The sequence below is a fragment of the Phaseolus vulgaris genome, chromosome 8 (genome assembly GCF_051622355.1).
Source record: "Phaseolus vulgaris cultivar YP4 chromosome 8, ASM5162235v1, whole genome shotgun sequence".
Lineage (NCBI taxonomy): Eukaryota > Viridiplantae > Streptophyta > Magnoliopsida > Fabales > Fabaceae > Phaseolus > Phaseolus vulgaris.
Window position 1 is genome coordinate 8956176 of NC_143505.1, and position 17756 is coordinate 8973931.

Genomic DNA, 17756 nt, shown 5'->3' on the forward strand with positions numbered 1-17756 from the left:
CTACAACAACCCCAAGACATAGGCGTAATTGGATGAAATTCATTATCAATTTTGTGTGTAATTATTCCACATTTATTTTGTTTCTCGTATATCTGATTATAAGAAATGTTTCTTATTTCCTAGCAACTAGTATCGAATCCAGATTGTCACTATTGTTTATTATTATAAACGATCTAGATGCAATCAAATTTAAGTAGGAGCAATGGCTCCGAAGGAAGGAAATGTGAAAAATGAAAAGTTCGATGATGCGGACTTTGGCTTTTGGAATATGCAAATTGAAGATTATTTGTGTTAGAATATATGGCCTTCAACGAGGGGGGGGGGTGAATTGTTTAAAGAGGATTTTCGCAAACTTTTAAGCCTTGAATTAAATTACTTCAAGAATACCTTGATTGAGAAATCAGTTTTTCAAAACACAAAGCTAAAAGCACAGAACCAGTAAAACAATCGGTTGTTTATACTAGTAAACAAATATCAAAACTGAATTTAAAGAGATTAAGGATAGAGAGAATGCACACAGATGTTTATATTGGTTCACTCTAAACCCAGAGCTACATCCAGTCTTCTCATAAACCACTGAGGAATTCCACTAAGCAATCAAACCTAGATCACTTACAACACAACCAAGAAAGTGACCTTGATCCCCTCAAGACACACACTTCTCTTGGCCAACACACCAGCACTAAGAATGTTGATCTTGATCCCCTCAAGAACACACAACACTTCTCAGCAACCACACAAATAAACTTGTTCAACAGAATACACAGATTACACTTGTTACAGAAGCAAATCTGAAATCAATACAAGCAGAAATCCTATTTCACACTATTTGATCAATCTCAATCTCTAAGCAATCTCAACTCTTTGAAAAACTAAAACTTGTGTTAAAATCTACTTACTCAAATCTGTTTTTCTGAATATATTCAAAGATAAATTTTGTTATCAAATCTTAACAAACTTATTCATTGCATTTAAAAGATTGGTCAAAGCATTAAAGACTGGAGCGCAATCAGTTAAAACATTTAAAGCTCAGCCAAAGCTAAAACAGTTTTTCTGTTATGGTACCAAAACAAACAATCGGTTGTTTCCATGAATCAATTGATGGTTTTAGTTTTAACAGTTCAACCATTTGAAAAACAGTTTTCAACCTTTTCTAAAAACACCTAAGTATAAAACAATCGGTTGTTTCGACAAAACAATCGGTTGTTTTTCACTTAGTTTGAAAAACATTTTTCTTTTAAAAAGATTGAGAATGCCTATGCTTTGGATTCAATCAAGAGTGTATTACATAACCAATCTACCCCAGATCTTATCTAGGACAACTCAGCAACAACAAGCACAACCTAGCCTTCAACATTCTTCAAAGGGTTTGGATTCTTCAAAGCTTGAACACTACTTGGTTCAACAATCTCCCCCTATTTGATGAAGACAAATCCCCGGTGCTTGTGTTTGATCTGATTGAATCTGAAGTAGTACCTGCAAAACTAGCATATATACAGTCTAATGCTTCTTACAGCAGCAGGTTAGATTTTCACACAATTAAAGTATAAAACCTAAAAAACAATCAGTTGTTTACTCGAAACAATCGATTGTTTCTATCAGCAGCAGCAGAAAACAGTTTTATATCAGAGATTTTAACAGGTTACACAGTTTCAGATAAAGATATACAAGAACCAATTAATTCTCCCCTTATTTGTCTTCACAAATAGACTTTAGCATGTATCAAAACAGATTTAGGAGAGATTATTAAGATCAAGGATACCTAACTCACTTCTTAGGAAGAAAAACCTCTCTTTTGGTAAAGGTTTCGTGAAGATGTCAGCTAACTGCAGTTTGGTCTCCACAAACTTCACTTCATAGTTCCCATTGTTTACATGATCCCTGATAAAATGATGCCTTATCTCAATATGTTTGGTCCTTGAGTGCTGAATCTGATTTTCGGTAAGATTGATGGCACTTGTGTTATCACACATCAAAGGAACCTTGATGATTTGTAATCCAAAGTCTGCAAGTTGTTGTTTAAGCCACAGAATTTGTGCACAACATCTTCCAGCAGCAATATACTCAGCCTCAGCATTAGAGAGCAACACGTGCTTGCTTCTTGCTATGCCATGAGATTAGGCTTGAGCCAAGAAGGTGGCAAGTGCCAATTGTGCTCTTTCTATCTAGCTTGCAACCTGCAAAGTCAGAATCTGAATAACCAATTAAATGAATTGGAGAGTGAGAAGGATACCATAACCCAACAGATGATGTTCCTTTGAGATATTTCAAAATTCTTTTTGCAGCTTTGAAGTGTGACTCTTTAGGATTTTCTTGATATCTTGCACATAGACATACCGCAAACATGATGTCTGACCTACTAGCTCTTAGATAAAGCAAAGAGCCAATCAATCCTCTGTATTTTGTTTGATCTACATTCTTTCCAGCAGCATCAGCATCCATGTAACAGCTTGATGGCATTGGAGTGCTTGCTTCTTTGCAACTCTCCATTTCAAATTTCTTGAGAATCTCCTTGCAATAATTTGATTGACATAGAAAGATTCCATCCTTTGTTTGCTTAACCTGCAATCCAAGAAAGAAAGACAGTTCTACCATCATAGACATTTCAAACTCACCTTTCATTGCAGCCACAAATTCTTCACACAAACTATCTTGTGTAGCACCAAAGATGATGTCATCAACATAGATTTACACAAGAATTATTTCTGCATTTGACTTTTTGATGAAGAGAGTCTTGTCTACCATTCCCCTTTCATAACCATGAGATAGCAGAAAGTTGCTAAGCCTCTCATACCACTGTCTTGGAGCTCGCTCCAGTCCATACAAAGTTTTCTTCAACTTGAAGACATGGTTGGGATATTTATGATCTTCAAAGCCCAGTGGTTGATCTACATAAACTTCCTCATTGATGTAGTCATTCAAGAAGGCACTCTTGACATCCATTTGGAAGAGTTTGAAACCACTCATACGAGCAAATGTCAGCAGCAACCTTACAGCCTCCAATCTAGCAACAGGAGCAAAGGTTTCACCATAATCTATGCCCTCCTCTTGATTGTAGCCCTTGGCAACTAGCCTTGCTTTGTTCCTTGTGATCACACCATCTTCATCTAACTTGTTCCTGAAAACCCATTTCGAACCAATAATGTTCATTTCATCAGTTCTAGGGACAAGAAACCATACCTCATTCCTTGCAAACTAATTCAACTCCTCATGCATAGCTTCAATCCATTTCTCATCCTTGAGAGCTTCATCAATTAACTTTGGCTCAATTTGAGAGACGAAAGTTGTGTGCCTGCAGAAGTTTGAGATGGAGCTACGTGTGGAGACACCTTCCTTTATCTTTCCTATGATGTTTTCCACTGACAGATCTTTAGGAATCCTCCACTCTTTGGGCAGCTCACTCTGTTGCAGAATTTCAATTGGTTGTTTCTGCGAATCAACCGGTTGTTTTTCTGCACAGATTTCCAGCTTCTCCAAACTAATGCTCTATTCTTCTTCTTTAGCACTGGTCTTCGGGATTTGGATGTTTCTGTGATCTACCTCATCAAAGACAACGTGAACTGATTCTTCTACAGTCATCAACCTCTTGTTGTAGATTCTGTATGCATGACTTGTGAGAGAATACCCTATGAAGATGCCAAGATCCGTTTTCTCATCAAACTTCCCTAGATTTTCCTTTCCATTGTTGAGAACGAAACAGCTGCAGCCAAAAATTCTGAGGTGATTGATGTTAGGCTTCCTTCCATTGAAGAGTTCATAAGGAGTCTTCTTCAGAATAGGTCTTATAAGCACTTTATTCATCACATAACAGGAAGTGCTTACTGCATCCGCCCAAAAGTACTTAGGAAGAGATGATTCACTAAGCATTGTTCTTGCTAACTCTTCAAGAGACCTGTTCTTCCTCTCTACCACGTCATTCTGTTGTGGAGTTCTTGGAGCAGAGAAGTTGTGCAGAATCCCCATCTTCTCACAGAATTTGCTGAACTTCTCATTTTGGAATTCTCCTCCATGATCACTTCTAATAGAGCCTATGTTGTTGTTCTTTGTATTTTACAACCTTCTTGCTAGCTTCTTGAATGCAGAAAAGGCATCACTCTTTGATTCCAAGAAAAGAGTCCAAGTGTACCTAGAAAAATCATCAACAATAACAAGAGCATAATAATTTCCACCAAGACTCATAGTTCTCGAGGGTCCAAAGAGATCCATGTGAAGAAGTTCAAGAGGTTTTAAAGAAGAAACAACGTTTTTGATTTTGAAAGAACTTTTCACTTGTTTCCCTTTTTGGCATGCTTCACAAATGTGATCCCTCTCAAACTTGAGCTTTGGTAGCCCAATCACAAGATCCCTTGAAATTAACTTGTTCAAGTGATTCATGTGAATATGAGCAATTCTTCTGTGCCAAAGCCAAGATTCATCTTGCTTGGATAGAAGACATCCAATTGAACATGGTGAAGAGATATCTAGAAGATACACATTATTGACTCTCTTACCTACCAACATTACCTCTTTGGTTTTGGGTAGATAGATTTCACATGTATTTGACTTGAACATCACTTGATATCCCTTGTCACATAGTTGGCTAATGCTCAGCAGATTATGCTTTAGGCCTTCTACATAGAGCACATCATGGATGACCAAGATGTCTTTGTCTCCTATGGATCCTCTCCCAAGAATCCTTCCTTTGTTGTTGTCCCCATAGGTGACATGTCCTTCTTGCTTAAAGGAGATGCTCATGAACTTTGATTTATCTCCTGTCATATGCTTGGAACATCCAATGTCCAAGTACCATTGTTGCTTGCTCTCCTCCAAGATTTTTCTACAAAGAAAATTTTCAAGTACAAAGATTTGGTCCCCTTATGAATGTGGGTCCATTTGGTTTACATTCATCAATTAAATCTTTATTACACTTAGGAATCCACTTCATAAAAACCTTAGGAACAACATATTTTCTGATTTTACAGAACCTCACAGAATGACCTCTTTTTATGCAATAAAAGCATGTAACAATCGGTTGTTTCGATGGTCCAATCGATTGTTTTTCTGGCATTTTCGAAAATGATTTTGAAAATCTATCTTGCTTGTTTTGTGGATTAAAACCTAATCCAGCTTTTCCAAAAACACAGTTTTGAGATGCCAAGACATTCTCAAAGTTGGATTGACCTTTAGAAAGCTTATCCACAGTTTTAACAAGATAGTGAACCTTATTTTCAAGATTTTCGCAATTTTCACAAACAAGAGTATAACACTTGCAAGAGGAGTTTTTGTAGATGATTTCAAGGTTTTCAAAATCTGTTTTTGAATTTTCTAATTCCTCTTCCAGTGTTTTTATTATGTTTTCAAGCCAGCTATTCTTTTCCTTTAACCGATTGTTCAAGAGGGCCAATCGGTTGGCTTCTTCATGCGTTTCTTGAAAGGCTTGAAGTAATTGACCATAATTTTCAGAGTTTGATGAACTTACACTACTTGAGTCATCCTCCTTTCTGGCCATGAAGCAAAGGTTGAGGCTCTTCTTATTTTTCCTTCTTTTCCTTCTTGCTTGACTCTTTGACATTGCCTCCTTTGGTTCATTGTTTCCATGAGCAGCCTTGAGTGTGTCATCTTTAGCAGTTTTGCATTTTGATATCCTGAAAAACTCATTAGTATCTAGTGCAGAAGCTATTATGTTTTTAGCAGTACAATCAAGCTTGGCCATTTTACATTCATCATTGGTCCATTGAGACCAAGGTTTTGCAATTAAAGAACCATTCTTTTTAAACTTTGGAATGTAAGGACCATTCTCAATTGAATTCCAAATTCCTTGATCAATAGATTCCACAAAGATTTTCATTCTGGCTTCCCAATATTTGTAATTCAATCCACAGAATAAAGGAGGTTTGTAGATTGAAGCACCTTCCTCAAAAGATTGTTTTCCAGCCATAGAAATTTTTTTTTGGATCAACTTGAATAACTTTCAAGAACCAAGCTCTGATACCAATTGTTAGAATATATGGCCTTAAACGAGAGGGGGGGGGGGGTGAATTGTTTAAAGAGGATTTTCGCAAACTTTTAAGCCTTGAATGAAATTACTTCAAGAATACCTTGATTGAGAAATCAGTTTTTCAAAACACAAAGCTAAAAGCACAGCACCAGTAAAACAATCGGTTGTTTCGCAGAAACAATCGGTTGTTTATACCAATAAACAAATATCAAAACTGAATTTAAAGAGATTAAGGATAGAGAGAATGCACACAGATGTTTATACTGGTTCACTCTAAACCCAGAGCTACATCCAGTCTTCTCAGAAACCACTGAGGAATTCCACTAAGCAATCAAACCTAGATCACTTACAACACAACCAAGAAAGTGACCTTGATCCCCTCAAGACACACACTTCTCTTGGCCAACACACCAACACTAAGAATGCTGATCTTGATCCCCTCAAGAACACCCAACACTTCTCAGCAACCACACAAATAAGCTTGTTCAACAGAATACAAGGATTACACTTGTTACAGAAGCAAATATGAAATCAATACAAGCAGAAATCCTATCTCACACTCTTTGATCAATCTCAATCTCTAAGCAATCTCAACTCTTTGAAAAACTCAAAAACTTGTGTTAAAATCTACTTACTCAAATCTGTTTTTCTGAATATATTCAAAGATATTGTTTGTTATGAAATCTTAACAAACTTATTCATTGCATTTAAAAGATTGGTCAAAGCATTAAAGACTGGAGCCCAATCAGTTAAAACATTTAAAGCTCAGCCAAAGCTAAAACAGTTTTTCTGTTATGGTACCAAAACAAACAATCCGTTGTTTCCACGAATCAATCGATTGTTTTAGTTTTAACAGCTCAACCATTTGAAAAACAGTTTTCTACCTTTTCTAAAAACACCTAAGTATAAAACAATCGGTTGTTTCGAAAAAACAATCGGTTGTTTTTCACTTAGTTTGAAAAACACTTTTCTTTTAAAAAGATTGAGAATGTCTATGCTTTGGATTCAATCAAGAGTGGATTACATAACCAATCTACCCCAGATCCTATCTAGGACAACTCAGCAACAACAAGCACAGCCTAGCCTTCAACATTCTTCAAAGGGTTTGGATTCTTCAAAGCTTGAACACTACTTGGTTCAACAATTTGTATTAGAAAAAGTTGTATCAACCTCTCTCAAGAAACAAACCAAGGAACATTAAAGATGAAGGTTGAGCTCTTCTTGATAAACAAGCCCACAAAGTTATCTGTTTGACATTATCCCACGATGTTGCATTCAATATTTTTCAAAAGAAAATACCACATTGGGTCTCATGGTGTGTCTTTGTAATATGTATAAACTCCATCGACCTCAAACAAAGTTCATTTGATGAGGCGATTATTCAATTTACAGATGAAAGAAAGAGCATCGATAAGACAACATTTCAATGAACTCAATATAGTTACAACCCAATTGAGTTTTATTGGAATAAAATTTGATAAAGAAGTATGAGCACTAATACTTTTGTCTTATTTACCAAAAGATTGGAATGTTATTGTCACAATTGTGAGTAGTTCATTGGTAAGTAATAAGTTAAAATTCAACGATGTTCATGATCTGTTTTTAGTGAAGAGATTTGACGAAAAGAGTCAAGTGAATCTTCAACCTCTTTAGTTGTACATACAAAGTTAAGAGGAAGAATTTTAAGCAGAGGAAGTGATAAAATGTTCATGTCCAAGAATCATCACAATTTTCATAACTTAAAGACAATTAGTGTTGGAATTTTGGAAATATTAGACATTATAAAAATCAATGCAAGAGTGTATCAAAGAATATAGTGGTGAAGGTAGAGGAAAATGTTGCTTCTACATCAGAAAGAAAGGATGCATTGATTTGTTCCTTACAAAATAAGGAAGATTCTTGGGTGTTATAGACTTTGAAGCATCCTTTCATACCACTTCACAGAAATAGTTTTTTAAGAAGTATGTCATCAGATATCTCAATAAAGTTTATCTTGGTAATGAGAAATTTTGTGAGATTTTTGGTAAAGTTGTAGTGAAGATTAAATTAAATGGGTCTGCATGGAAATTGAAAAATGTTAGAAATATTCTCGACTTGAAAAAGAAATTAATCTCAGTAGGTCAATTAGACGATGATGGCTACCCAAAAGTATTATTTTGGAAATTTTTAAAGGGTGCAACAACAATTGCATATGGTAAAAAAAGTAGTATTTTTTACAAGACTAATGAAGCATCTCATTTGATTATAATTACAATAAATGAAAATTTCAATCTATGGCCCGAAGGTTAGGTCATCGAGTAAAAAAGGAACGAAGATCATGTTACTAACTATTTGATCAATAGAAATTAACATATGTGAAGATTGTATGCTTGGAAAGCATGTTTTTCGACAAGTGGAAAACCCCTAAGAGAGAGAGAGACTTGAGCTTGTCTGCTGTTGTTTGGGGGCCAACGATTGTCCATTGGTGGAAAAAAAATACTTTGTTGCTTTTATATATGATCATTTAGGAAGGTAAGTTTACTTTCTAAAACAAAAATCATAAGTATTTGAGGCTTTCAAGATTTGGAAAGCCATGGTAAAAAAAATGAGATAGTATGAGAGATAAGAAAACCTTAGAACTGACAATAATCGTGAATATGAAGACAATAAATTTAAAAGGTTTTGATATGAGTAGAGGATCAAAATGGAAAAGATTGTGTTGGGTTCACCTCAACACAATGGTGTAGCTGGGCATATGAGTCGAACGTTAACTAAAAGGGCCATAAGCTTGTATTTGCAGTTAGGCTTGTCGAAACAGTTATAGGCAGAAATGATCAACACAACAACTTACTTAATCAATTGAGGTCCATCGGTACCATTGGAGTACAAAATACCAAAAGAGGTATGGAGTGGAAAGAGACAAAATTCTCACATCTTAGAGATTTTTGTTGTGTATCACATGTGCACGTTAGTGATTAAGGAAGGAATACACTTGATGGAAGGAGATGAAGCTTCCATGCTTTGCAATTGTTGATGATCGAATGGAATTGGATGAATGAGGCAATGAAAGACTTTGGATATAAAAGGGAATGAAAGGAATGATGTTCATGGATCAAACTTCTCAAGGAAGCAAGAAGAAGAATTGTTCTTCTTCTTAGAACCCTAAGCTTGGTCTTTAACTCTAGCAAGGATTAGAGTGAGATCAAGGAGAGAAAATGAATTTGTAATTTGACATAATTTCTTTACTCAAACAAGTCCGAATTACACATGAAGAGTATTTACAGGAAAGAAGGAGAGAAAGTGGCATGTTTCTCAAGCTACCTAAACCTTAGCTTGCATAGCAAGTTAAGGTTAAGGTATGGAGTAGCCCTAGGTCTTCTACTAAATCCTAGCTTGCTTGACAAGTTAGGCTTTGTAGATACTCTTATATGCATCATTTTAATCTTAGGTTTAGAGTTTATTTTTATTCTAATTTTGACCCAAAATACAAGTGCAGGAAGGAAATTTCATATTCTACTATTTACAAATTTATACAGGGTTTAAGAGATCAAATATATTCTTCTTTTGGATGAATCTTCATCAACACTTGATCCTAAATTGAAGAGGTTCACTTTCATCGATTATGGTGAAAGTGAATGACTACAATTAATAAGTAGAATTCACCTATAAGAATCCCTGTCGAAAGTCAGACAAGAAACCTCTTGGTGAATGTAGAATTCACCTATGTGAAGCCCTATCGAAAGTCCGATAAAAAAACGCATCTCGACGAAGGTAGAATTCACTGAAGTGAAACCCTACCGAGAGTCTGATATGAAACCTCTTGGTGAAGGTAGAATTCACCCAAGTGATTCCCTACCGAGAGTTCGATAAGAAACCTCTCCCGGGATAGACATCTATCTAAAGACAAAACAATTTTTCTTTTATAGACTCAACGTTACATTTTAATAATTCCACTTAAGCCTGGGGAGCAAATGTACTATCGGATGACCGAGAGGCCGAATGGTCGACAAGGTCTAATGAATCTAAGAACAAACAATAAATCCATGATTAACTGTAATTAAATCAATTTAATTATAAACTATGATTAAGGTACACTTGGACCCTCGTTTGAATCCAAGAGTAAGCCCATAACAGTTGAGGCTCATCCCAAAGTTATAAATACCTGAGGAGACCCAGCATCAAAAGGTAATATTTCACTCTTAACTCACCTGCATATTGTACTCGGACTAACTTGAGCGTTAGAGGGCCTTCGCAGGTATCCCACCCCACTCATCTCGGAGAAGGGAAGTACAAACCGAAAATCACTAAGCCTAGAAGTCGGGAAGACGAGAAGACGAACACAGAAGGAATCACTATAAAAGGAATCCGAAGTTGTGCTCAACTTCAATTTACTTGTTAGAATAACATACAAGAGAAGGTTGTTGCATTAATTGACGTGTGAAGACATATTGAAATTAGTCTTCAGTTGAAGATTGTTAGACTTGATCATAAAAAGTAAAGCAAAATGCATTAAAGAACCTACTTGTTGAGAGAAAATAGGAAAACCAATGCAAATGAAAGGATTACATAAACATAGAAATAAGCAAAATCACATTGGGGAAGAAGACTGTTTCAAATAAAAGTTCAATGGACAAAACAAGTATTTCAAAACTTAAAAGGAGTAGAGGAAGAAAAAACCTCAACATATTCCCTTTGTGCTGATAAAAAAAAAATCCCTTTGTGCACAGATATGATATTTCTCTATGGGGAAGTGGTTTTAGTACCTCGTGATATTTTCTTGTTATAAGGTCACGACGTTGCAAGGCAGATTACGCATTCGTGGGGTTTGAGATTTACTACCACATCTAAAAAAGAATTTCCATAAAAAAGGTTATATAAGGATTTTAAAGTTTTTAATAATAAAATGCAAAATGGGTCGATCAAAACAAGTATGGAATAAATATTTCAGTTAGAGTGGTGCACGTAAACATTGTCCTCGGATGTACTTTTATTCCTACATACTGTTTAAATTATATGAAAATATTACCACAAATAAAAATGGATTTATTAATAAAAAAAGATATCTTGAGAAATTACAGGGATTGAAAATGGATATGAATCCCAAAGTGCCTTGAAGAATCTGAAATCAAGCCTATCCAAAATTCGCACATGTAAATCGATTTACTGATCCAAAATCCAGATTCATAATACCAATGCGATGAATATTAATTTTCCTTGTTAAAAATTCACATCAGACTTGTCAATATGTATGGATTTGTCCATGTTAACTACGTGTCGTGATTTGATGGCTACCTTACAAGTGTATATGTTCTCAATAATTAATGACATCATGAAAGAACATAAGTACGAGAAACACTACCAGAAACTAAATATTACATCAAAGAATGTTCAAAGTCTGTCGTCTGAGGTAACACTCAGCTAATGACTTTATGATCTGTTGTTACTCATAAAATAGGAAGAGTCACTTGTATCAATATAGAGAGCTTCCATAAGATGCAAATGAGAAGCTGCAAACAATACTGCTGGTCCCATTTTTTACAGTATATCAACACATTTTTTACACAAGAGAGAGAGAGAGAGAGAGCACTTCACTTACGACCCCCAATCATACCAGGTCCCATTGTCCCTGACAAATTGGATGATGAACCACTGCTGGTCATCTTAACCTTTCCGTCTGTGTTTCCGAAAACATTCAAATCTTCAAATAACCTGTAAGATGGAACAAAAGTCTTTTGTCCTGTTGCACTCGCAGGAGTTCCACCGATACCTACTTTGGCAGGAAATGCATTATTGTGTAGCACGGGCCTAACCCCTGGAGCAGAAGGATAAGATACTGTTGTATTGGCTTGTGTTGAATTCACATTTGTAGCAGGCGAGTGATTTTGATAGTTCGTATATCCAGGTGTAGCTGCCCATGGTGGGGGAGGATATCTTGCAGGGTATTGAAGATGTTGATTCTGAAATTGTTGCTGTTGTTGATACTGTGAATGCGGTTGGGGTTGTGAGTGTGGATGAGGTTGGGGTTGAGATTGCAGTGTTTGATGCTGCGGCTGATACTGTAGAGGTTGCTGTTGATTATGAGGTTGCAAATGTTGTTGGTGAAGGCTATATTGATTATGTTGAGGTTGTTGTTGCTCAGACTGATACTGTAGAGGTTGCTGTTGATTATGAGGTTGCAAATGTTGTTGGTGAAGGCTATATTGATTATGTTGAGGTTGTTGTTGCTCAGACTGGGGCTGAGACCGGTCCTGCTGGGTCGGTTGATGATGCTGTTGTTCAGATTCATAATGTGTATGTCGAGATGAGGGTGGGGTTGGGGGATTAGATTGGGATTGATACGTCTGTTGTTGTTGTTGAGGCTGGGTTTGAAATTCTGACTTAGATTGAGGTTGAGCCCAAGGGACAACGTAACTGTTGTAAGACAAATTTGCCGGATATGTTTGGGAAGCAAAAGAATACCCTTCTGATCTGGACTGAACAGGTATCTGATGCATGCCTTGACTAGAGGGTGATGGTGCATATGTTGCCTGTGGAGACGGTGCATAACTTGTCTGTGGGGATGGTGCATAACTTGTCTGTGGGGATGGTGACATTGACAAAGTGATACTAAGTAAGTCAATAATGTCCTGATCCTTTGCAATACTAACTGGGGCAGGAGGGTTGGAAATAACTAATGCATTGGATGGGACTGAGGTTGAGGGGTTTGGAACATGTGGAGTTTTGGTGCTAATATTAACTGAACTTTCGCTGGAACCAGTTGCGGCATCATTTGAAATCACAAGCTGCGCCTTAGAATGCCTGCAAAAATAAAAAAAATTATTGACATGGTAGAACAATCTCATTACCATTACCCATGGTAAAACAATACATACTGGTATAAGGGCTTTACAAGAAATTCTATAACAAAACTAGGGCTTCTAAAAAATAGTTGTAGGACAGAATGAAATAACATGAGTGGAAGTATAAAACGAAAATACATGCTCAACGCATTTTGACTTCTATAAAACAAAGGGTACATAATCCCATTGCACATGCTTATCCATTCATGTCCATAGATAAAAGACCTAAACAGATATTCTAAACTAGTTTATTTTGAAGTTATAAGCAAGCAAGACTGAAAAGAAAAACATGTTTCAATAACCACGAGGCACAAAATATTAAGTATATTAGCAGATCTAAGTGACCTCCGAGCTAGCAGTGCAAATTCATCCTCTTCCTCCTCATCACTCTGGCTCCTGGTTTCAGAAAGCACTATGGCTGAAGAGCTAGCTCTAGGTGTTGAAGACTCTCCAGGGCTGGAGCTGTTTAGATTGGATTGATCTACAGTAGATCGAGCTTCAGTTGACACAGTGCTGGGACTTGCTCCTTGAATTGGAAACACAGTACCAGAAGCAATTGCATCATGCCTAGCTAGCAAACCTTGAATACTATCATTTAATTCCAGGCCTCGTCCAAGAAGCTCCTCATCCCTATGACAAAACCAAGATGAGAACAAAACCCACATATCTGCAGACAGACTTCACGAAGTAACAAACAAGTATATTTGGGTGTGTGCCAGATGGAAAATCCGAGTTGAACTAACCCAGTTGTTGTTAGCATTTGCATCAACTTTTTCTGGTTTGTGCGACAGCGATCAACAAGATCAATAATTACTTCATCTTTTACAGCCTATAAAGCATAAAACTCAGACGTTAAATCATTTCACTTAAACAAAGGGAGGATTCAGAAGACCATGAAAAACAGTTTAACTTACTGCACGATCACTAGGATTCACAGCCTGCAACATGTCACTTAACAGATCCAAAACATGTCGCATGGACTCCAAGCTTGACATACTGAGTATTTCAAGAGAAGTTAGCTTAAAAGCAAATATGATAACACAGAAGTTCTGTCATACAAAGGACAGCAGAGGAAGCAAGGGTGAAAAGGAAAAAAAAAAGAAGGCAGACATTAACCTTAAACTTTCTATCTCAGTCGCCATAGTTTCATCCAGTGTTTTTGATGAATTGCTTGGCATCCCATATCCAGCTGGCATATTTCTTACATTTGGATGGGTAGGAGGAGGAGTAAATATTGGAGCTGCATCTGGTGATCTTTTTGGAAAAACTACTCCAGATCGCTGTCATTCACATAATTCAACATAATATTATGGTGATAAAATCTGATGGTCGTTGAATAGCTCACATGTGGATATGGCTTACAGATATCAATGCAATCTTTCCTGTACATAAAACGTAAATTTGGAACAAACGGGAGCTTTTGCCAGGGGACAATTCTCCACACTGAGGTGTTGATGGAATAAAGTATGTGGAATCTTATAAAGTTAAAATTCACCCATTTGTCACTAAAGATTTCCAAGAACTTTATAGTTTTAGGCAAAGCATCTATATGTGTTTTGTTTAGGTGACGCATTTAGTACAAAATACAAATTTGTATTACATATTAGAATAAGTAAAAGTGTCTTCCTAAATTTGTAATCTCACCCTTAAGATGAACCGATTGTCAATCATTTACAGAGTATACACAAATGCCAATTATATAATTTTGAAAATCTAGCATACCACTTTGCACATGAAACTATCAATGAAGAGATTGACAAAAACCAATACAAAATTTTTATCAAGTATTACCTTTAACTCCTCATATGCCCAATAGTACTGGGGATGTTTACCACCTGGTCCCCCAAATGCCTCTTGCCATGAGTCCAGCAACATTAAGATTTTATCCCTCACTTGCATATCTGCCTAAATAATCATTACATGTATTTCATGTTAGACTAGACAAATCAAATAAAAAAAATAGTTTGCTGGAAACAGTAGTAATTTAACAGATAAAGAACCCATCCATATTTTGATGAGTAAATATTAAGATTGTTTTGATAAGTAAAAAAACAGGGGGACTTCTACCAATAAAAACAATCTTTGTATTCACATATCAACATGTAGATAGATTCTATAACAGTTCAACTGCACATTACAACTTTCTTTTTTGAAAGACAAATACTGCCCATGTACATTTAACACACAGGTAGTTTTGAGCAAATGATCCAGTAACCTATCTAATATAGAATCATATACTACGGAAATCTCCACAAAAGACTACAACATACTCGTCATTAATAATGTACAGCAGTAGCCGCCGGACTAGATTTGGATATATATTGAATTAGGCAAAAGAGCATTTCAAAGAATTACACCCTTAGATGTCATAAATAATAACAAAATAGATTAGATCCTGACATTTGCATTTATAATCACAAATTCCATGAAGAATGCAATAACAATTCCTTTCAAGCATCAAATATACAAACTAAACCAGGAACATCTTAAGTTTCCAATCCAACTAAAACCACCTTACCTTTTTCCTTATGATTTTGATCATCTCTTCCAGTATGTTCCTCTCAGCAATTTGAAAGTGCACAAAATCACCACAGTTCTTTACCATTGTCTCCAGCAGCTGGGGTAGACAAACAGAAACCACAAATCAAGCTCCAAACAAATGAATTTTAAAGTTAAGTAATCCAGGAGGACACGGCCACAAACAACTTGAGCCAAATACAGAAAAGTAAGACCAAAAGCCAGTGCCAACAAAGTACCGTTAGAGCTAGTAATTGAACTCTAGAGCTCCTATGTTGTAATCTCCTCTTCACAGCTTTTACCACATCTTTTGGCTGCCTGAGAAATTAAACATGCAGTATTCATCAAAGATTCAGTAAAAACTTAAAAGACCAGTGCAAATAACGAGAAAGAAGCACAGTTTGCAGTGTCATCCATGGACCCTGGTTTTTCTGAAAGGAAACTGAAGGTAAAAAATTGTTCAATTTTGACAACAGTTATGCATGAGAAAATTAAAAATCACAAGAATTATAAACAATAGAAAAAAATGAATAGAATCAGAAAAAAGGAACAACCAGTTTCCACTCTTTTCCCAATAATACAATCTTATTGTCAGTTTCATCACAAAGAAAATACTAACTACCATCAACAACAACTTTAGTCCCAAAATTCCATCCGATGACAGAACCAACAAACATTAAGTGGAGCATCATATTCAAAGACATAAACATGTGGTATTTGATGAAAGTCAAACCCTTCAAAATAAAATAAAATAAAACATATTATCGAAATTGATATGCTATCTATCTTCCTCCTTTTCTTGTAGTTGAAGATTACCAATGATTAGAATTGATGGAATCACAAATTTCGATGTTCATGGTCCAATCAGGGCCCATAAGAAGATCGCTGGTTGCCTTCTCCACTGCGACAGTAGCAGAGGAAGAAGAAGAAGAAGAAGACATCGTATCCGTCCCCCCTCTCTCTTTCTGAAACTTCTTCAAGGAGCACCAAAATCAATTCTGGATTTAACGACCCAAAAAAAGATGAAAACTTTCCACCAAAATTGTTCTAATAAGCACCGCAACGATTGTTTGGAAGAGTGCAAAATTACGAAACCCTAACGCAATTCGTGAATGGAAACATCAAAATAATAACCGGAATAGTCGTCGCTTGTTTTCTCAAATAGAATAGTTTTTTATTTTTATTTTTTTTTTTATTTCTCTCTCTGAGCTAAGAAAGGGGAATCGGGGAATTTTCTCTTTTCCATTATTTTCTCGATACAAATTTTTTTCCCGGAAAGTGTGCGTAATTTTCCTTTATCATTCTATATTTTTCGTTTTCTTAGCTGAAAGGGGTGCGAGTTTTGTGCGGTGTGATAGGTGCACTCGCTCTCCCATGCCTGTGTAACCCACGCGCTATTGGCACGTGATGAGGAGAAGCACATTTGAATTTGGGTTTCCTTTTCCGCTGTTGAAATTGTTCTGTCACCCATACAAATTCTTTGACTTTATAGTAATTAATAATCATTTCAAAATCTCAAAAGATATTTAATTATTCACACTTACAAACCATGATTCATTTATTTCAATTTACATTACATTGAACTATAAGAATATAAAAGTATTTCTTAATTTGTACCTCATTATAAATCATAATTAGATACTTGTGAAGATTATTTGAATGGCAGAAATTGTTTGAATCTTTCTAACTCTGAAGAGATGAAGTACTGATAGAAAATTGTAAATACAAATATAAACAATCTAGATTTTTTGGAGTAGATTTCTATTCCAAAAGATCATGTAGTGTTATTATGATTTGATGTTATGATCAATCATGTGTTAAACTATGTCATGTTGATGCATCTCACTCCAACAGCATAAAAGTGATAATATTAGAATGCATAGACACCTATGATTTAATTGTGGATGGTAAATAACATTTAACTTTAATGATTATATTAAGATACTGGATAAGGTGGTAGATAATATCTTACTATAATATTAAAATTAGACTATAATAGCTAATTTTTTATTATATTTATCTGATAATTAATTGTTTTTTATTTTAATTAATTAATATTTAATGATTTTTACAAGATATCATTACATTTTAACAATGTAATATATTTAAAAATAAACATGATAAGTAGTAATTTTAAAAAGTTAGGATGTAATTTATAGTAATAAAAGAAATTAAACATTACAATATTTATAATTCTTAATTGCAGCAATTTAAAAAAAAAAATATTTAAAACAAAAGATTTATAACTAATTCATGTTTATATAAGATAGTCATTAATCACCAAACATTAAAAAAAATTACAACATTATTTTCTTGCAAATGTGATTCCAACGTATAGTGATGATACAACCCTTTTTTTCTATTTCTTTAATATTACATTTATACTCCTCTAGAACAATTTTAAATATCTTGCGCCCTAAAATTTTGAAAAGAAAAACTTTTCT

General features: G+C 35.3%; 1 protein-coding gene across 1 annotated transcript; it reads right to left on the bottom strand.

Annotated features, from left to right (window-relative positions):
- Positions 1 to 11291: 11291 nt before the first annotated feature.
- On the bottom strand, positions 11292 to 16619 carry LOC137823596 (TOM1-like protein 6). Its single transcript, XM_068628800.2, has 9 exons — positions 16129 to 16619; positions 15552 to 15630; positions 15314 to 15412; positions 14587 to 14700; positions 13912 to 14075; positions 13710 to 13791; positions 13539 to 13624; positions 13141 to 13425; positions 11292 to 12754 (listed from the first exon to the last, which is right to left on the bottom strand). The coding sequence occupies exons 1-9, from the start codon at positions 16251 to 16253 to the stop codon at positions 11545 to 11547; spliced, it is 2244 nt and encodes a 747-aa protein (XP_068484901.1). The 5' UTR covers positions 16254 to 16619; the 3' UTR covers positions 11292 to 11544.
- Between the last annotated feature and the right edge of the window lie 1137 nt (positions 16620 to 17756).

Bases quoted from the DNA above. Each gene is read 5' to 3' on its own strand.
- LOC137823596 (XM_068628800.2), bottom strand. From the start codon at position 16,253: ATGTCTTCTTCTTCTTCTTCTTCCTCTGCTACTGTCGCAGTGGAGAAG. The intron at 15,631-16,128 runs GTAATCTTCAAC...TTAATTTCTCAG, and splicing joins TCCATCAATTCTAATCATTG to GCAGCCAAAAGATGTGGTAA. The intron at 13,792-13,911 runs GTTAATGTCTGC...TGAAATACTCAG, and splicing joins ACTGAGATAGAAAGTTTAAG to TATGTCAAGCTTGGAGTCCA.